The sequence below is a fragment of the Pararge aegeria genome, chromosome 22, assembly GCF_905163445.1.
Source record: "Pararge aegeria chromosome 22, ilParAegt1.1, whole genome shotgun sequence".
Lineage (NCBI taxonomy): Eukaryota > Metazoa > Arthropoda > Insecta > Lepidoptera > Nymphalidae > Pararge > Pararge aegeria.
Genome location: NC_053201.1, coordinates 11743457 through 11759804, shown reverse-complemented (window position 1 = coordinate 11759804; position 16348 = coordinate 11743457). Strand labels below are relative to the sequence as shown.

The 16348-nt window shown below is 37.0% G+C and overlaps 1 protein-coding gene across 4 annotated transcripts in view; it reads right to left on the bottom strand.

Moving 5' to 3' along the window:
* LOC120633905 (dystrophin, isoforms A/C/F/G/H-like) overlaps positions 1 to 16348 on the bottom strand; it is a 752632-nt gene that overhangs the window by 677372 nt on the left and 58912 nt on the right. For all 4 annotated transcript variants that reach the window (XM_039904299.1, XM_039904301.1, XM_039904300.1 and 1 more), the window contains one exon: positions 9694 to 9807. In XM_039904299.1, coding sequence (XP_039760233.1) covers positions 9694 to 9807 — 114 coding nt within the window. The remainder of the gene's footprint in view (positions 1 to 9693; positions 9808 to 16348) is intronic.

Sequence of the window (16348 nt, the reverse complement as noted above, 5' to 3'; positions counted from 1 at the left end):
ATGAATATCGCATTTCGATCGAATCGGAGTGCTTTCTGAGAAGTTTATAAGGAACCGAATGTGACTAAAGCTAGACTTTGAGTACGTATGCAATAATAAAATGAGTACATAAAAGCTTTTATAGTAAAGCGAAGACGGTACCTAAAATTTAAAAAAATTAAAAAATGATCGTAACGATTCAGTGTTGGATTAAAGTAAGTAAAAAAGAGTTTTATTAGGAAATCAATCATATAATTTCCTATATAATTCCCTATATCGCTAAGGGGTGCGGATTGACATCACACACCTTTGAGAACATTATGGGGAAATCACCGTTGAAGTCATATTTTAATTGCTTGAAACGCACATTACTTAGAAGAGTTTGAGGTGCGTGCTTGGATTCAAACTTGCCCCCTGAAAGTGAAGTCGAAGGCACAACCACTGGGCTATTACCGTTTAGGAGGAGGTTTTAGCTGGAAGTTAATGTGGAGATTACAAATTTGGAACCCAACCAGAAATCAAACTTGAGGTGTGCTCAAAGACAATAGCTTATCCCGATGTTTTACGTCGTTAAACCAAACAGTTGTATCTTAGAAGTCACTTGAGATATGCAGCACAATGGAAATCTTGCTTTTTAAAATGACAATACGGGATATAGAATTCTACTGCAAAGAAAATATCACATAAACCAAGCAGGCTTCGAAGGATTTGTTTGAAATGCATGTATTGTCCAACTATATTACGGTATGCAAATCTGAAGTAGATGGCGAATTCAGCCTTCTATGGGCAGATACTCGGATCAACTTTAGCTGTAGTAGAACTTTTTGTGACAGAGCTCTTCCGGGAAAGTCTTGGACACGCAGGTTTCCTCATGTTTTTACCAAGTGCTACTTGAATTGCTTAAAACGCACATAACTTAGAAAAGTTAGAGGTGCTAAGATTTGAACTGGGGGGCCACCCCCAAAAGTGAAGCCGAAGTCCTAACCACTCGGCCATCACGGCTTCTAAACTAGCAGTAAACGATGAAAAATAAAGTGATTCCAAAAGTTTTTCTGTATGTATAGATCTGCACTGACTTCAATCACACCTGTTTTAAGGTGAAGTTGCGGGCTAGCCTGTTAGGAGCAGTTATATGAAACCCCCAATCGGTTTCAACGAGCCATCGGACCATAAATCTCTCGCGGCACGTCCTTATCAGTGGGGTGATAAGTAGCCACGAACGATTCCCCTCATTAGACTGGACATTGTCGGGTATCGAAGCTGAGACCCCCACATATAAGGTGACAGCATTCAACACTGCGCCTATAAGATCGTCCAAAATTCTTCAAGAAGCTTTACAACTACTACTAAGAAGCAAAACAGCTCCTTTATAATGTCAGTCAGTAAGCAATAAAAAGAATTTTCCGATCGAATGCTAGTTATAGACATAAAATACAATAATGCTATGGAAACTCGCTAAATATATACGTAAATGTTACTTTTCAAGCTGACAGTATCAGATATAAGGTGCTGGCATAAAGGAATACGTCGCATAAAGCACGCAAGCTCGCAAGGAATTCTAAGAAATGTACCGCAGTACTCTCTAACTCTATTTGTTAGGTAAACATACGCTTATGGCCCGGGGCTAAGCTTTGTGTATGAGATACCTTTGACGTTCTAACGGTGCAGGCCACGTAAAGGAATTATGTGAAACATTGATATATCTAGTGGATGCATAATAATGATGTTTGAATGATTTAAAGGAATTGAAATTGTGGTTCAAGATTATTACCGTCCCATAAAGGAAGTTCCACATAAATGAAACATACTGGCAATTTTGCAAAAACACGTACTAATATATATATTACTACCCCAGCGCCACCTGTCGAGCTGATTTGTAAATCTTAACCATTCAGGGTGCCACCCAAACGCATACCGAAAAATTCATTCAAATCGGTCCAGGCGTCTAGGTGTTCAGTGACATACACACGCAAACAAGAAATATATATATATACATAAAGATAAGTACTCATATGTATTATTCGTTAAAAAAATAAAATATTCGTCAGTCATGTTAGTTCCCATAACACAAGCTATGCTTACTTTGGGGCTAGATGGCGGTGTTTATTTTGTCGTAGTATATACATATTTTTTTATTTAATTACACATCTTCGAGCGCACAATAAATGCATTGTAAATGGGTAGTTTTTATGCACATTGGCATCAAAAGCGTAGGAACAAGTATATGACTTGCTTTAACGATGAAGGAAAACATCGTGTGGTAACCCTCATGTCTCAGAGTTCTTCACAATGTTCTAAAGTGTGTAGTCTTTATTTATATACAATTTCACATCTACGAGCGCACAATAAATGCATTGTAAATGGGTAGTTTTTAGGCACATTGGCACTAAAAGCGTAGGAACAAGTATATGACTTGCTTTAACGATGAAGGAAAACATCGTGTGGTAACCCTCATGTCTCAGAGTTCTTCACAATGTTCTAAAGTGTGTAGTCTTTATTTATATACAATTACACATCTTCGAGCGCACAATAAATGCATTGTAAATGGGTAGTTTTTAGGCACATTGGCACTAAAAGCGTAGGAACAAGTATATGACTTGCTTTAACGATGAAGGAAATCATCTTCTTCATAAAGTTCTAAAGTGTGTTAAGTCTACTAATCCACACTTGGCCAACCCTTACCGTTCTAAGAGGAGGTCCGTACTCTGTAGTGGGCCGATAATGGATGCATCTGTACGATCTGTTGTAAAAAGATGTCACAACAGTGACAGGTTGTGCAATATTACTAGTATAGCAGCAGTATAAAAAAAGCAATTAATTCACGATCGATGTTGCGAATACGCGTGAGTTATTAAAGTGCAAGAGTGTTGCCGCGCGTTGGCGTTTTATGCCGAACCAACGCCAAGGGAACGTGTCCCACTGGGTGACGAGGCGCGAAATAAGGCAGGTATAAGAACCCTGCCTTATGTTCTGAGACAGAGTTGGAGCTCTGTCTCGTGCGCTGGTCGGCGCCCGTCTGCTACGCACTCCGGTCGTGAGTTCCACCGTGTTCCAGGTAGTCCTAGCCCGTGGTGGGGGTAGCGACACCGTTCTTCAGGTAGCAGGATTTGCTTCGCCATAAAAGACTGCTGAGATGTTTCTTGTTTCAATGGCCAGAGTAGCCTATTTATGTCAATTTATCGGTCGAGAACTCTGGGTGAGCTATCGAGTGTGAAAGTACTGGACCGTCAATGGAGACTCAATGGAGAATTTAATAATATTTCTTACACCACCTAACCGTATTACTAAATAATTGTCTAGTTAACACCTAAATAAAATCTATTCTACCTAAATATCTTAATTGTTAACTGCTTATAATAATAAGAGACAAAGAGTGAGCGCAAACACATATAGACTCACTATTCCATTACTCTCATAGTCCAATTGGACTGCAGCTCCGACACGACCGGAAAGAGACCAGGCACGACAGCTTAACGTGCTAATTTCTTCATGGAAAAACGCAATACCTTTTCACTGGCCCGATCCGGGGATCGAACCTGGGACCTCGTGATCTGCAGTCGTACATGCTAACCACTTCACCAACGAGTCAAGTTGCAGTAGACGTTAGGCACGTATATCAGATACGGCTATCGGGAGTGCAGACGGAGGGCGCGGAGAGTCGTCGAGTGCAGTACGACAACCCGGCCACTCGTTCGCGGCGAGTGCAATGTTAATTAGATTCCTTGCCGAGCGACGCACTATTACTGGCTAACTAGAGAGAGTTGACTCACTGTATCCTTCCTAATATTAGAAATGCGGAATTGTGTTCGTCTGTTAGTCCTTCCTTCGCACCCTAACAAAGTAACTAGGTTTTGACATAAAGTTAGTTGAAAGGACGGAGAGTAACATAGGCGACCGTTTGTTTATCTGAGATAAAAAAACGTGTGTGTACTTATGTATACGCGTTAGAAGTTATACTTATAAGAAAAATAATTTTAAAAACTGTATCTTTCGCTTTCTACGGTTGTAGAAAAAACTACACCAGCAATAGAAAAAAGGTTTTTAATACATTGAAAGTTTACTATAATATCACAAAATATATTTCTACATAATTAAAGAAATTACATAATAAGCATAATTAAATTTGGAAAACTCATTTTCGGGCTACCAAGTTTCACTCAACATTGAAATTTCAGATTTTTGTACAATTTAATCAATTTAATCACCGGACTGAGCCCGCAGGTTTTGATATATAAAAGTGTACACTGTCAAACCTTATAGCTAACTTCAGGGTGTGCGGTTTTTAGTGTCGGTGTGCGCGTGCATCCTATAAATTTACTCTCATAATTTTTCCCCACCGCGCCATAAAAAGCATAACTTCAAAAAGCCTCTGTGCTAAACAAAAAAGTGTATTGGTTGCTTAGTCAGGACGTAAGGACAAACAAACACACTTTCGCATTGATAATAGTAGAACGACCTAATAAATAATATTTTTTTAATTTATAATTACAATTTGTAACCATTAGTTTTAACAAAAACAACCACAAAAAATCTAAAACGTCTTCTTAGCCACCACGGCGGCTTGTCCAACCATGTTCATTGGTCAAGGTAACTGGCAGCTCTAGGATCGCGCCTGTAGACTCATTAGCCCTTTTTTGAGTTTCCTGAAAAAGAGCACGAGCCCTCGGTCCCCTCGGCCCCAAAATCTACTCCAATAAGGCTCTAAAATCGTAAACGTTCACATTTGCGTCTGTTTGCCTGCTCAGCACTGGTAGCAGCCGCGCCATAGTCGAGGTAATACTATAGATACTTGCCAGTCTCTAAAGAACAAGCATTTTACTATCACTAGGCATTTTATATTATCTTTACGAAATTCATTAATTGGATAGTAATCTCGCTGTTATAAATTTCTTTTAACATATGCTTTAATTCTGTATTGGTAGATCCAAAATTACCTTAGGAATCATATCCTAAAAGAGTATTTTCAATCCCACAAATCACTTGCTATAAAAGGAGGTATATTATTGTAAACGCGATTACAGTGGTGAACGGATATGGTACAAAATACAGGTAACGATCGGGATTAAGTCACAACAATAGCCCACAATGGACCCGCGCTAAATCAAGGAGGCGCGGTCCTCACTCCTCCCGGGACTATGTCTATAAGGTTTGAGATACATCACACTCTTGTAAAAGCCCTTTTTTATGGATACTTAATCAACATTATCTAGACACCATCGTTGTCACATTGCACCTATGTGACCTCTCCAACTGAGCAAATTTTGGATAGAATCAGGCTTTGCGGAATTCCATGATATATTATGAAAATAAAGCTTAATTTTCAATACTACGCGAAAAGCAGGTGAATCTGTATGGTGTTATTTATAATTTCTTCAATCCTTATTCTCCACACCAAACAGATTTTTGGCAATGTATCCACTACGCACGTTTCGCTCCGATACTGGAGCGTCCTCAGGAGACATTGACTTTACAATGAATAATTGTTTATTTCTGCATTTGTTTCGTCACATCTTCGATAGATTACATTGTCCCATTCTGGACGGACAGCGGCAAAACGCTTGCATGCAATGATCTAGCAAATAAGTTGTAAACTTTTAACATAGTAGGTCTGGCAGTAGGGTAACATGTGACAAAAACATATAAATATAACTTTAAAACAAAAAAAAAACAACTCATTTCAATGATTCTCAGAACCAAACACTTTAATAGATTTCATCTCATCTGAGAGTTCAACAAACACACTGGACGTGACTAAAAAATTGTGGATTTCCCTCGATTCCTGGGAACCCCTTATCAAAGCCTGACTTGCTGATAATGAGACCACCCCTAGAGCTTTTACAAACATTAAAGAAATTTCTAAAGTCGACCCACAATTGACAAAAAAACCGGTGACGAGCATAAAAAATACATTCCTACATTCGAATAAAGAACCTTTTGCAGTCGATTAATATGGAAGTCAGTTCTGTTTATCAGAAGTACTACCACTGCTGGGCAGTGGCCTCGGCTCTCATAGGAGAGACGGTACGAGAGTATGGACCTACCACTCTGCTCCAATACGGTTTGGAGGCCTTTAACAAGTATTACCAAAAAGGTGTTATAGTCGACGACGACCTCTCCAATTTACTCCGACCTCTCCAACTCTTGTACTGAAAATTCGGTTTCGTATTTCAAATTTTAATATAAGTAAATAAGCTGCTTAAAGTACCGCAGAACATCGCGACTCAACAATAATAATATTTCATTCTAATATAATATAGAATCCCGGTGTAAGCCCACCCTGAAAGTCTCCAGTCAACCCCAAAATACGAGCGGGGGGCCGACGCGACCCCTACTAATTTACGCGCCGCTATAATGTGTCGTCAGCGACTGCATCAACCGGCGCGTGCAAATTGAGTGCAGTCAGGTAACTGCGTGGGGTAGGTATATCCCTAACCGATGTTAGTTGTTTTCCCTATTTTCTCCCCTTGAACAATGGCTAACAGTGGTAACATCTTTGTTTTTATTGCGTTTATTTTACTAACCGTTAAGTATTTGTTCGAAGCGTAAACTTTGCCTATGTAACACCTTTGTTTTTTCTATCTCTTAAAAAAATATTAATGTACGCTTACATTAATAATTATTAAGTTATGTTAGGGACAGTACATTTTTTGTGAACAATTAATCAATAGTATTACTGATGGAGCGTTAAATGTTGCTGCAGTTAGTTTAACTAACAACTTTGTAGTACTTACAGTTTGATATTTAGTGATAGTTTTACGGACTATTTATTTTCTTTTGATATATTACTATTTATTTATTTATATAAATACTGTGTATTTGCCCTGCACTTTATTAGATCTTATATTCGTATATACGTAAAAATCTGTCATTAGAATTAGATATCTGTCTCAGATTACTATTATTCATTCAGATGCCATGACAAACGTATTAACTATGAGCTGAAATGGAAGGTCTCATGGTATTGTTTTTAAAAACATTATAAACAAGATATAGCCGCCGAATACTGGATCGTTCATTTATTTCTTATATCAATCAAATTGTATATACTTATATTTATTGTACGAATTGTATAATCTTCTGTAAATCCAGTGACAAAGTTAAACTTAGTGTAGTATGGTGTAGATACCATAGGATACATTAAATATCTGTTACTGTTGTTAACGTTACTATACATTTTTTTTCAACTCTTAGGGATAGTTTGGAAGAATAGAAGTTGGGTGTTATTAAAATATATATATATATATATATATATATTGTTAAATATTAATATCTAGTAATTTGCGAATGTTATTAGCCAATTTCAACACCATTTTTATAGCGACAAAGAAATCCACCCGTGTGCACACTCCTAAATCGTACATTAATCACAGACTGCTCTAATCACCGGTGCATACTAATTCACTGGCGCACGCTATCGAAGGGGGTACTTTTAATCATTGTTGTGGTATTTCAATTGGCTTTCGTTCCGTATGGTAGCTGTCGTTAGCAGTTTAGGGTTAATTTGAATTGGTCATTGACTTCTGAGTATTATTAAATGTTGTGGTGTGATGAAAGCACCTTTGAAATCGAAATGGAAATATAATTACGAAGCATATATAAATACATCGTTATTTATACGATGTAAATATAGAAACTTTGTGATTACGTGAAGTCTTAAACCCATTACCGGCCCACCACAGGGCACGGGTCTCCTCCCACATTGAGAAGGGGTTAAAGCCGTAGTCCACCACGCTGGCCCAGTGCGGACTGGTGGACTCTACACACCTTTGAGAACATTATGGCGAACTCTCATGCATGCATGGCAGGCATGCAGGTTTCCTCACGATGTTTTCCTTCACCGTTGAAGCAAGTGATATTTTAATTGCTCATAACATTGAAATGTTAGAGGTGCGTGTTGGGATTCGAACTTGGCCCCCGAAAGTAAAATCAATCTCATACCTACTGGGCTATCACTGCTTCTTTAATAACCCAATACTACGATATTTTTTTTTATTCCACTTAGACCTGAGTTAGACCATGACGGAAATCCCACCTTGATTCTAAGATCTGGGAAGTATACAACGGGTTACCCGGTCGTCCAATGAAGCCCACGAGAGGGACATGCCGTAGTGGTTTTTAGTTCGGGTAAACGAGTCCCAAATAACCTCTGTCCTGCCCAAAAGGACAAAGGTAGCCATAAAGCTTTTCCACCACGACAAAAAAAAAAAACCTTGATTCTAAGATGGTACTTATCTGTTAGAGCAATGGCAGTTATATTAAAACCATATGCCTTATCGGTTTATACGCATCATGCCACTAATCTTACAGCTTGCTAGCACGTCTTAATCGGTAGGGTGGTGGAGGCCGCAACTGTGCCAAATTTTAATTTTCTGACTGTCATATTTCTTTTTACTAAACTAACATATAGTTAAGTAAAATGAGACCCCCAATCCGTTATCTTATTGTTTCTCAAAAAACAATAAGAAAATTACGCTATATTTTCATAGAACTATGTTACTCAGAATAGACTATTGTTCTATGAAAGCGAATGATAAATTACATTTGTACATTTAGAGCAAGTAGTTCATATTTTCTTCGCAAACAATAAATAATTAATATCCGCAATAAATGTTTCTTTAAACCACGATTTATGGCGAAACTTATTCGATGCGTAGCGAACTCCTACGTCGCTAGAAAGCTGGGCATTTCGCCCATTTAACAATCTTCTATTTTTCCTTGCAGACTGTAGTTAGTGAAGTCGTTTGTATTATTGCTTTTTACATTGCAAGAGGCATTTGTTTCTTCGCTCAGACAAGTTCCTTAGGCATGTTAGACATTAGTCTATCGTGGCAGTTTTTAGTTAGCACGTTGGACTTATTTAGCTACCTTTCTGAAGCAATACTTTAGAGAACTATATAAAAGTGCAGTGGACGATGGAGTAGGTTTCTAGGCAGCAGGTCACTTCATAAATACAGTCGGGAACGTTTTGCACGCACGTTTTGCTTCGACATCAGAGCATCCTCAGACGATAATGACTTTAAAATTATTATATTTCCTTTACAGACAGCAGTTTGTATTATTATTTTTTACGATGCAAAAGACATTAGTTTTCATTTATATTAGCTCAGACAAGTTTCTTAGATAGAAAAAACTGCCGTGTTAGACTAATAGTTACCACGGTCGCTAATGGTCAGGCAAAAAAATTGAAATATTATGCATCAAAAGTGCCATCTATGTGCTGACATTTTGACTATTGCCTTTTTTATTTCACTACAAGTTAGCCCTTGACTGCAATCACACGTGATGATGCAGTCTAAGATGGTAACGGGCGAACCTTTTCTGGGATTTTCTACGCGACATCGTATTTGAACGCTAAATCGCCTAGCAGCACCTTTGTCGTTACGGTGGTAACTAGCCACGCCGAAGCCTCCCAGCAGACCAGACCAGAGATATTTCTGAAATTATAAATTCCCAAAATACCCCTGCCGGGAATCGAACCCGGGATCTCCAATCTAAAACCACAGCGCGTAGTGTGGTTTTCTACAAACGTATAATAAGGCGAAAAGTTTTTTTATTTTGTTACACCGAAGAAATATAGCTTCTAACGCGCGTACGTATGTACACACACGTTTTTTTTTTGTATTTCCAAACTGAATTTAAAATATCAAATATATTATCGCTTGACACAACCGTCGCCCTTGTATACTCAATGACCTTTAATAATATGCTACATACCTTTTCTAGCTCGTCACGAACGCCTCGCAAGCGTCGCGCATCAGCCGAGTCGGGGGATGCACGTATCTGCGACTCAGCTTCTCTGGCAGCCCGCCCTAATTCTTCTTCGCGAGCCTGTGCAAAGAACCGAACATGCTTCATTTGACCACGAAAATCATAATTATTATGTTTATTTACCTTATTACTTTTAATAGTTCTTAGTTGAATACTTATTTTAGTTTTTATTTTTTTATAATGTGACCGGAGACAATAACGATAATGTTGTATACACCTATAACTGACTATTAATTGCACTAGGCAGAATTTGTGATTCTAACACAGAATTAAATTTTTTTATGAATGTATTTACAATTAATTGCTGGTGTCTAAATCATCACCGTAACTTAAATTCTCTTAGAAGGGAGATAATTAAGAGAAGAAAGAAAGTATACTTTATGGTACACCAAGAAAAGATAGCCTTTTGTTTTGAGCTTCGGGATCCCGAGTTACATCACCGGCACGCACGTCAAACGTTTCAGAATTAGGTCCGTTTTAATTCAAGCACACTCCAAAGTCATGATCATCGTCATCAGGTTGCCAGTTTTTAGGTATTTTATACGATATACCTACTTTGGACAGTGTGCTCAGATACTATTAGATCAGTGGGGGGCGGGAAGGACTAAAAATTTATAATCTACTAAGTATTGTTGTATAGCTTGAGGCGACTCAGGATGAAGTTTACCATGTCGGTGTAAGATTGCAAGGCAGTTCTTTTCGCATCAGAGACCGCAGCTCATAGGGGGGCGCCCCACGGTACCCGCAAAGGAAATGTTACCGGTTCGAATGCTTAAATGTGGGTACTTACGATTACGATGTTTTATGAAACAAAAAAATCTTCCTGAAAATAATATTTCCCAAGAGGAAAACGGAAAATACGAGGGCGGAGTGCAGAGCGTTTTTCCTATTTTTGTAGACAATTAAAACGTATTTCCTATCTCCAGTGTACACCATATCTCGCCCCGGATCCGCGCCTAATGCAGCGCTGGGGCCGCGCCATAAATTTGTTTTACGACAGTGCAAGCCGCCGCCGCGACAGCGTTCCGTACCGTTCCGTTGAGACGGCAACAAACTGTTTAAAATATATTTTGGGGTAAAAAGCTTTCAATATATTTTGTTATCAAAGCATAAATCTATAATTTCTTTGTGTATTTTTAACGCAGCAATCGAACAATCGATTAAAAGTGATTTGCATAGATTCAGTTTATCGGAGCGAAGAAGAAAATTATCTTTAATTAACGAGTTAACAATTACTTTGTTCGGGCTCAAAATCAGGTGTATTTCCGGGATGAAGATGTTTAATTTTTTTTTATCAATTTATTTATTTATTAAAGACACTAACAATATAATACATATATACCATATGCAGTAATAAACTTGTACAATATTCTACACATTCACTTATATATGTAGGTACATCGATAACAAGTAAGTGAGTGTTTTTTTTTGTGAATGTCACATTCACAAAAAATGTGACATGTAAACATTAGAATTTCAAGATCTGATTAGCTGCTAAAACCTGCTTCTAATAGCTGCTAAAAACGAAAACGGCACAACTCAGCTTTTCCGGTATACAAGGTATTCTATGTTCGTCTCCTCCCTCATAAGATGCAAACAAACTGACAGACATTTTTTTTATATATTTCAACGGGTAGGTAAATACAACGATAATATTTTGGCATTTATCCGTCCCGTCGTGACCAAGATCCATGCAACTGGGTCGAAATATCGACAAATCCCAAAATATTATAGTGGTATTAGTATCCGTTGATATATTTAAGAAATGTTGATTAACCACGAAAATCTTACTTTAAAAACTGACAGACGCAGAAAAGATTGACAGAACAGATTGACAGATTGATAGACACTTCCGCAGTCAATATTGTACATCGCAAATGAACGTCCCGGAACCTAATACGATTTCACTTTACCTAATATACTTTTCATTTCCTATCACAGCTGACTGCCAATAAATTAATCGATATATCAGCTTGGTAGCAACAATCAATAGAAAAAATATATTAAATCGGTTTATATATGACAGAGGAATGTTGTTAAAGTGAAAAAAACCTTTCATCATGTGTTCCGTAGGAACGTTATGTTTTTTTGGGAATAAAAAAGACTGAATGTTAACCCGGAGTATCACAAATAAGTAATACCTATCACATTGTATTTAAATCCGTTCAGTAGTCTATGTGCGCAAACAGACGGGATAGACAGATCGGCAGACAAACAAAAAATCAATGTAAATCTACTTTAGGTTCTTTCTTAGGTTGAAGAACCTAAATAAGAACCTAAGTGGAACCTAGAGTGGAAGCACTCTGTTTAATATTCTATATATAAAAAAAAAATATTGAAACAAAACGTATCACAGGAATCTATTTGTTAATTTTTTAAATATTTCGATAAGCTGAAACTATTTTTATGAAATTAGATATCAAGTAAAGTCTTGGAATAATACAACGGAAAGTTTATATTCCGAAAAACTTTCTTCTATCATGAGTGTAAAAGCGAGTTTTTTATATGTGTTTTTACGCGCAAGGACTTTCACATGTATTTACGTATATTAGTATAAAAAATAGGTATATTGAACACACGAAATTATATCGAGGCGAAACCGCGGGCGGTTCTAGTATTTCATAAAAAATTTCATACACTTCACACACTTTTCGGGACCAGTCATTAGAAACTTTCACTAGCCAATCTCAAACAAAAAAAAGTCTTCACCTGCTAAAAACACAGAGAACGAAATGTTAAAATTTACCTTAAAAACTCTTATCAAAACTATTATTTCATCTAATTTAAAACCACTATAATATTTCATAAAGAGCTTTATAAACTTTATACACGATTTATGGTTTCGTAATAGGTATATATTATAAACACTAATTTCACTTTTCCGAATAATTCCCCGTTACGAAAAATGCGGAAAGCAAAATGAATCAACACTCACTGAAAGACTCAAAGCCGCGTATAAGACTAAGACCGGCGATGTATACCGATATATTTCATTGCATCTATCATTTAAAATATTTGGCATCCAAGGTACTCTGAGAGTTCTCACATCGGTTTAAAGCATACAATTCCCTGAAATGTTTTCGAGAGTTAAGACGATCTGTGCCTGGAATACAAACAGGAGGATGGGACAGGAATATTTTCATGGATTCAGAAATAGCTTGCACGTTACGCTACTAGGGAATTTCACGCCTTTCGCTTTCTTTTGCTAAAACTTCCTTATACAGATACTTTTGGATCGACTTCTAAGCAGAGATGGAACGCCAATTCGTTACTGAACTTTTTTATGCCTTATTTTGCATTTGAAAATTTTAAATTATAGTATGTTCTTCATATAAAAGCTATTTGAATTAAATTAAAGTTTTAGTAATAAAAACAATATCTAGCTAGTAATGTTTTAATTACTCAAAAACGCAAATAACTTAGAAAGGTTAGAGGTGCGTGCTGGGATTCGAACTCCTTTCGGCGGAAGCGAAGTCGAGCTCCTAACCACTGGGCTATCACCGCTTCTACTCCTGAATGGTACTAAGAAATTTTGATAGAAAACCGCAATAATATTCACTGGCCCGACCCGGGGTTCTAACTTAGGACCTCGAATCGAATATGGTAACCACTAGACCAACGAGGCAGTTTAACAAAATACATTAACAATGGCAAAACTATATAAATGTATAGCGATATAATATAAAAAGAATACATGCGACACATACAAGGAAAAAATGTAAATGTAACGATAAAAATAGTGGACATTTATTTCGGTACGCGCTTGAAATAACGGTTTGTTGTGACAACTGCAGCGCCGGGTTGACATTAAAAATATATTAGGAAGCGGGGATAAAAATCTGGAGCAGAAACTACTATCAAGCACAGAGTTTAGAAAATATACCTTGATACAAAAAACCTAACGGGACTGCAAGGCCTTGTTAATAAACGTGGCATTAGTTACGCAGTGTTTTGTCACACTTAAACTGACGGACGGACTAATAATTGACGGACCAAGCATATGGCTTACCTGATGGCAAGAGTAAAACCATCGCATATAAACAGCGCAATACGTCGTGGGGCATGCAAGGAAAATGTCATACAACTTGCCCCTGCGTCCGTCAACCTGAGGCGTAGGTTTTAAGCGTCATTTTCCTATAATAACAACGGCAACCACGGCCTTCGAAACGGATCACAGCAATGCTACTTGGCAGTAGAAATACGCATGGCGGTAAAACTCTGCATAGTTATTCCGACGTGATTTCACGTTTTTATTTTTTTTACGACAATACACACATCGCCATCTAGCCCCAAGTAAGCGTAGCTTGTGTCATGGGTACTAAAATAGCTGATGAATATTTTAAGAATATAATACACATAAATACGTATAATATACAGATAAACACCCAGACACTGAAAAACATCACACAAACATCTCCAGATGTGGGAATCGAACCCACGGCCTTGGACGCAGAAAGCAGGGTCGCTGCCCACTGCGCCAACTGGCTGTCATTTTATTAAGTTAATGGAATTTTGGGAAAATATAAAAATCCTACTGCTTATACATAGTGTAACGGAATTACGAAATACTGTTGAAGGATGCATAAGTATTTCATAAGAAATCGCCCTGTAAAAAGAAACATATTTATATACACACAAAATAATTTAAAACATTATTTTCGACAACCCTATTGAAGATAAAAGACCGACACATGCATATTACCAACGCTGCGCAACGCTTAATTAAGTGACAGGAGTCAGTTGATTTTAATTTTGCATGTGATGTTAAGGCCGTATCTGATTTCTTTCAGTAAGAACTATGGCAATGCTTTACGCAAAAACTATTAGCGTTTCGGTTTCACAGATAAGTTTCAAACAGTAAATAATGTAACTCTAAAGGCTCTGCAGTATTATTTCGGATTTCATTTACACGTTTTATAAATTCGGAAAGGATTTCTTGGTTCCATTCTTTCACGCCGTAACCTTCTTATTAAAAACAAAGTGAAGTAGGGATATTAATAGACAATCCAACTTACTGAAAATTTCAAAACTTTGAAAGAAAGTCCCACCCAAAAGCGTAATGAGAAATAACCTAAGGGTTGGTTTTAACAGGGGAAAACTTTGTTATGAAATTGTGTAATTTTTCTAGTTCCTTAAAACTAGATTTTGATAAAAGAACGAAAAAAATTGGTATCATTTAAAAAAAAATTTACGTTACTTTATTTTATTAAATTTAGGCCTAAAATATAGAAGTACGTTTTAAACAGTTTTTAAAAGTTCCAACACTGCAGGGTTAAATAGGGGATAGCAGTTTGTGTAGAAGCAATTCATTTTTCAAATTATATCCATACATGTGAAATTAATAGAGTTTAGCCTTCTGGCAACGGTGATGAGAAAATTGCTTAATCTTTAAGGCTATTAGAAATTCTACGTTGAGTAGAAATTAAAAGTTGGTGCCAGCAGCTAGTAATAATATATTATACAGATCCCCAGATATTAAACTCTTATAAGTGTCCCCATTTTCTCGTAGATCGCGAACAAGCACTCTTGAGCTAAGACGTTATTGACCTATTAACTGACACTATTTTATAACGCTCTAAATTCAATAACTAAAAGTCACATTTCAAAAATTCCTTTTCTCTTTGGTTACAATGATATATTTATGAACCAAAAATAACCTCAAATAACCTTTATCAAAATAAATTATTCGAAACCACCGCAGCGCGAGGCATAGTACCTAAGAAGCATCTGCCAGCAATGTCCATGTGAATGTCCAAACCAATTCTTTGGCCAAGGTAACTGCCAGCTCTAGGATAACTGGTAGACTCTTTTCGAACGTTCTTTAAAAATCTTTTTATAAGACCTCCCAACCACTGTGTGGTAACTGTGCCAAGTACCTCGAGAATAACCACTTAAATCGACCAGTTTTTTTTTTTTTTTTTTTTTCAATTTATAAAAAAAAAATTTAATTTATTGTTCAAAATAAAAGTAACAAATATTTTTCCAACATAATTATCCATCCCCTTAGAAACTATGCGTTTATGGTGGGGATGGCAGGTTCGCAAGTGTATATCTTAAAAAAAAAAAAAAGAAAAAATTTATTCAACTACTTAATCTTAATGTAAAAATATTTAGACAATCTTAATCAAACAGTGGCAAAAAGTTATATGAAATGATGTAAAATTTTCATGTCTGATAACATTCATGCAGATTTTATCCGGACTGCCTAGATCGAAGGTAAATACAGACTTCCAATGTTTAAACAAGACCCTTTGAATTTTTTATTTCACCGTGAATTCACGTTTCATCCTTGATTACACGCCCCATTCATTCGGAGTCGAGTGAGCAAACCCTGCGGGACCGCGATTCGAGATTGGAAAGCTGAAAATGAGTTTAAATCCACGTTGCTAAATTACGAATTGGAATAAGAGTGACAAGTGTAATTTTTGAGTGTTACAGACACTCAATAATTACGACTGTCACTTATTTATTTAATGTTTTCAGAACTGCTAATGAGAAACAATTCCACGATACGTTTACGTTATCTTTGCCTATCTGACGGCCGATTGGCGCAGTTTGCAGCGACCCTGCTTTCTGAGCCCAAGGCCGTGGGTTCGATTCC